This window comes from Echinops telfairi, unplaced genomic scaffold (assembly GCF_000313985.2).
Source record: "Echinops telfairi isolate 266 unplaced genomic scaffold, ASM31398v2 ScPeMD7_7469;HRSCAF=8507_1, whole genome shotgun sequence".
Classification (NCBI taxonomy): Eukaryota; Metazoa; Chordata; class Mammalia; order Afrosoricida; family Tenrecidae; genus Echinops; species Echinops telfairi.
Window position 1 is genome coordinate 35,574,235 of NW_022111373.1, and position 5,821 is coordinate 35,580,055.

Sequence of the window (5,821 nt, forward strand, 5' to 3'; positions counted from 1 at the left end):
CCTCTCATTCTCTGCCCCTTCACTTTAAGCAAATATGATGTCCTTCTCCAGGGACTGGTCTCTCCTGATACCCAAAGTACATGAAACCAGGTCTTGCCATCCTTGCTTCCACGGCATAGTCTAGACATACTTCTTCCAAAACAGATTGGTTTGTTCTTTTGGCAGTCCAGGACCTTTCCATGTTCTTCACCAGCACCATAATTTTAATGCATCAATTCTTTGGTCTTTTATTTGGTGTCCAACTTTCACATGCATGTGAGGCAATGGAGAATACCATGGCTTGGGTCAGGCGCACCTCAGTCCGTAAACTAACATCCTTGCTTTTCAAAATGTTAAAGAGATCTTATGCTGTAGATTTACCCAGTGCAACCATCTTTTGGTCTCTTGACTGCTATACTCCTGAGCACTGATTATGGATCCAGGCAAGATGCAATCTTGACAACTTCAACCTCCTTTCCATTTATCATGATGTTACCTACTGGTCCAGTTGAGAGGCTTTTCATTTTCTTTACATTGAGTTGTAATCCGTATTGAAGGATACAGTCCTTCATCTTCATCAGCAAGTGTCTTAAGCCCTCTTCAAAGTTGTGTAATCTGCATATCAAGGTTGTTAATAGGCCTTCCTCCAATTTTAATGCTGTGTTCTTCAACTCTTCCAGCCTCTTTGATCACATGCTCATCATACAGATTGAGTAAGGGTGAAGTGAGGGTGTACGCCTTTCTTAATGTTAAACCGTGCGGTACTCTTTGGTTTTGTTCCTAAAAACTGACATACAAGTGGTTGCTAACTACTAGAGTAGTTAACTTAATTTTCTCAACCTCCAGTAGAGATTATTTTCTTGAAATGTGAAACAGACAGACTGACTTCCGTTTGACAGATAAAATAGTCTATAGTTTCTATCTTGGCTCTCACAAAACCAGCTATGATCTAGCCCCCAGAGTTGCTCTTCTATCCACTTGTAAATGTTTGTTCAGTGTGGCACGATCTTGCCCTGTACAATACCCCTTACTGCTTGTAAGATTCAGTCACCTGTGTAGGTCCTGTCCAAATTTCACCTTTTAAAGTCCCTAAAATCGTCTTTCTTAAATATCCATGGCAACACTAAGGACTTAAGGCAGTGGTTTTCTGTGCCCCTGCTCATGTGTTTCATGTACACTTTTTCATTGAAGCCTCACAATAGCTCGGGGACATCCTGGTATCACGAGTCCATTTTTCCGTTGGGGCTAGTCAACTAAGGTTACACAGAAAATATAATTTTGGTTGAGATCACGCTCATTTCTCTGATTCCAAAAATCTTGTTAGAGCTCAGTCTGCATGATAAATGATAGCAAATGTTTCCTGAATTGAATGTTTGGATTAGAGACAGTTTATTTAGTAAGCCCTGAATTGTAGTGGACGCAGCCATAACCCAGGGTAAACTCAGGTTTCTCTCGTCAGGAAACAACTTACTATAAAGCCTCTCCCATTTCTTCTGGAAACATCATTCCCAAAATACAACTCTGTCACTGTCATAATCTCTTACCCTCCTTTTTATCATGAAGATCTCTGGGGCAAAGACCAGATTGTCAGTGACATCATCAGATTATATATCTCTAGAATCCTCCATTGGCCCTAGAAAGTTATCCTCTCAGTACTGCTTCTCCTTCCCTCCCAGGTCTCTGATCACTTTGCTTCCTTATTTAGTAGGTACTTAAATATGAGACTTTCTACTCCTGCAAAGAGTTCCCATCTCAGAAACCCACAGGGACAGTTCTCCCCGTCCTATAGGATCGACAGGAGTCGGCATCGACTTGATGGCAGCGAGTTTGGTTTGGGTTTGACTTGATTTGAAGAGTTCGATGGCTTATAAGAAGGTCTGAGGTCCACCTGCTGACATGGCTGTGCTCTACTGACTTGCAAAGCCTCAGTTTATCTGAGTAAGGTCCTGAGCGACTGATTGCTACATGAATTCGTTCAGATCTGATTTTTGTTGTCTATGTACTATAAGGTGCCTGAGTGGTGCAAACAGTTTGTAATCCGCCACTAACCTGAAGGTTGGCAGTTCAAGGTCACCCAGCAGCTTCAGTTCCAGTAATTGTTGAGCTACAGTGAGCTCCAAAGACGCATGCCTATGTGTGCCCCACCTCCACCACAGTGCCAGTGCAGAGCGTGCAGCAGCAGAGGCGGCTCCTCCGATACTCCCTCACTGAAAGACAAATGGCCAAAACGGCAAACAAATGCTGAAGACACTGTTTACCCTCAAAGAACTGGGAGTCAGATAGGGTGACAGTGCACTAGCATAGCGTTTTGTCTTTCTGTATCATCAGGATGTAAATTTTATTTGGCTTTTATTTTTAAATGAATTGATTTGTTTTAGGATAAAGCGATGTTTTTTTCTTTATTAAGATTCTAGTTTCTGTTGCCTGCTAACCCGTTGGGTTTGTCTCCCTCAGTCGGGAACATGCCCTGTGTGTCGTCGTCATTTCCCACCTGCCGTCATCGAAGCCTCGGCAGCTGCTTCTTCCGAGCCCGATCACGATTCCCCGCCTTCAAACGACAGTACTGCAGAAGCCTCCTAAACCTGAACAGCTGCCAGAGCTCAACCATTCTATCAAAGTAGATCTGCAGATTCCTTCTCAATCCAATGTGCAAATAATTATATATAAATATATTTAAAATGCTATATATAGTATATGCCATAGTTTAGAAAGAGAATACTAACCTTTCTAAACTGAATTTAAGTTTGTGGAAAATACTAAGCATTTTCAAGGTGAATGTTGAACAGTGCATTTTCTTTAGTCGAATATGTTGATATTTACTGTAAAGTCGAGTTTATCAGTTAGCTCTCTCTCTCTCGAAGAAATAATCATCTATGTGGCACATATTACTGATTTTGTCTAAAGTCCTGCCGCTGAGTGATTGTGAATAAGCTCTCCTATTTCATCAAATGACTTTGTGATCACAAGAGTAGCAGAATTTGGTTTCTTTGGAATAAAAAGAATTCTAAAGCACGCTTTCTCATTGGTCCTTTTGCTCTTGACATCAGACCACTTGCTTCACACCACGGAGGAGTGTTTTAGAAAGACATCCCCTCTGGCATCTTGGTTGCAAATAGAGACTTGTCAGAGGCTAAAATCCTGGCCAGAGCATCTCAACAATTTTAAATCTTTTAGATGTAATCCCTGTGAAATGGTTAGGTAATAAAACACATTATCTAATAAGATGATGGATGTATCTTAACGACTAGTCCTGAGGGAAGAGTAAAGCCGATGAAAAACCTCCTCTGCTCAGTGCTTGAGACGGTGAACTAAGTCAGCTGGCCTCTCAGATCTTTCCCACGCTTGTACTCCACCTGTTTCTACTTGGCTAAAATGATCATTGAGGCTCAGAACACTCACAGCATATCTGTTTAATAAATATCAACTAGAGGTAGTTTAATGCAGTTTTCATTCAGATATTTTGGAAAGTCTGATAAACTAGCATGAAGTATTCAAACACTCATTCTGTTGTATTCTCAAGGGAAATCAGAATTCTACAAAAACCAAATGGTTAATTCTACAGATTTCTTTAACATAAAAGACATATTTGGCCACTCTTTTTAAAAAATAGCATAACTAAATCGCGCTGTGCTGTAATGTATACCTTTAAAGTATTCATAAGCAGGGATTATTCATATTATTAGAAATGTTTCTTTACATTAATTTATTTGGGTAAATTATTCACCTGGAGCTCAACTGAGTTGTTTGAAATTAAACCACAGTAAACAGGCATCGGTAATAGATGATTGTACAGTGGCGAGGAGACCAGGACTGAGCATAGAACTCAGCTCCTTACTAATATTTCTAAAAGAGAAAAGACGGGTCCGACCTCAGATTTGTCCGGTAAGCCTTCTGTCCACAGACTTGGACAAATGTGAGGAAATCATTTTCCTTAGGTTTTCAGTGGGATCCATCTTTGTAATTATGTAAACAGCACGGCTTTTTCTTCAGGTGATGACACGCAGCAGGGCGGTGTGTACAGAAGTGGCTGATGCTCACCTTCCCCGAGTGTAAGGCATCCACAGTAGGGAACGGAGGGTGTTGCAAACATCCCATCTTCACAAGTAAAACCCGGTGCAGAGTGAGTGCACAGCCGTCTGAATGTGACAATGATGGATTAATTTGGACACAAATATTCCTACCGTCTCTCCAAATGCAGAATTGCGTTTTCTTTGTGTATTTTCCCAGATTGTCTGTATTCCGGCCCTTTCTCCACCTTATAAGTGACTTGTCACAGTCGGCATAGTTGAGGCTCACACCGAAGGAGCATAACCCTTGCATTCTAAGTTGTGCATATATTGTAAATGTGTCTGGTAGTTACAACAAAATACCGTGCTACCCTTTTATGGGTCGAGCAAAGCTGAACCTTGCATGTGTGTAATGTGGTGACTTTGTAATTTAGGGAACCTTTGGGGCTTCTGTGACTTGGAGATGCTTCCATTCAGGCCTTCGTGTTGCATTAGCATGTTTCCCTCCTGATGTACATAGCTGCTGTTGCCTAAGCCCATCTCGGCTTGTTTTCTACTTGGGGATCTCCCATCCATACTTCATTTCGGATCAGACTAATACTACTTCTCATATGTATATTGTGAACATTCGTGGCAAATGTAATCTTTCTTTGTTGCCTCCTCCCCACCCCCCAAGTAATATCGATCATTTGTGACACTTACTGGCTAAACTGACATTGCTACTGATTTCTATTCATAATAAGCCACACATTATGTTTAGACAGTATTACGGTACTTTGGTTTTCTTCTAGTAGCAGCTGTCCCAAAGAAAATATTTCGTCTTTGCCCATTAAGATGTAGCTATTGTCTGCTTGTTGTGAAAAGGTCTTGGTTCTCAACGCAACCAGGAGTGTTGTACTTTTTGCTTTCCATCTGTTACTGTCCTTCCTTCCTAGCTCCCTAACTATCTATAAACAGCTGCTACGAAGGAGAAAAGTCGAAGAGTTGGCTTATTTTATTACTTTTTTTAAAGGAAAGAGAATTGAGGTTTTAGGATTGTCATGGTAACAAGTTGCTATAAGCTGAAGCTGATGAGTTTAGACACTAAAATGTAATTGAATTATATCTTGGATCTTTTAAAAAAATTAAGATTATATGAAGGTAAATTAGAAAGTATGAATATTAATTAAAATATAGTTTCTCTTATTTCTTTGTTATATGTTAAGTGACAGCCTGGTTAATTTTATTTTTTTTAACACTTGCTTATTGTAATAAGAGTGCTGATATTTAAAGTTAGATATATGTGGACTTTTTGTTGCTGTTGATGTTTCCTAATTGTTTAACTTTTCAAGATTATTTGTGATCTGGATTTATATATAAGCTGTTAAATATATATGAACTGTTAAAATGGATGGAATGCAAGTTTTTCAAAAGCCGAGGTCTAAATGTAATGATTGGTTTCTTGTTCTACAATTCCAACCCATCGATTTCCGTGTAAGTCATAAACAATAAACAGAATATACTCAGTTGTCATTTCTAATATTTAATTGTGCAATCATATCACTTTTATAATATAACCTATAGAGAAGTTACAGTTCATGGCAATAACAGAGCTAAAATGAGCTCCCAGGCTGTGATTTTTCTCACCCTCCAGTTGTGACCCCAGAAGCCCCAACTGCGAGCCCAGCCCTCCGGAAGTGGTTGGTGGCTGCATCCATTGGAAAGTTCCAGAAGGACTTGCCCGCCCTCTCCAGCCTCGGTAGTGGTTAGCAATCCTGTAGCTTCAGCAGAGCCTGCTTTCTACACTGGTTCACAAGTTCTCCATTCCAAGAGGAGGGGGCTGCCTGTCTGTCCTC

At 40.3% G+C, this 5,821-nt stretch overlaps 1 protein-coding gene across 2 annotated transcripts in view; it reads left to right on the forward strand.

Moving 5' to 3' along the window:
• PJA2 (praja ring finger ubiquitin ligase 2) overlaps positions 1-5,491 on the forward strand; it is a 68,472-nt gene extending 62,981 nt beyond the window's left edge. For both annotated transcript variants that reach the window (XM_004706641.3, XM_045285083.1), the window contains exon 10: positions 2,434-5,491. In XM_004706641.3, the coding sequence (XP_004706698.1) occupies positions 2,434-2,559 (126 nt within the window). In that variant the 3' untranslated portion in view covers positions 2,560-5,491. The remainder of the gene's footprint in view (positions 1-2,433) is intronic.
• Positions 5,492-5,821: the final 330 nt, after the last annotated feature.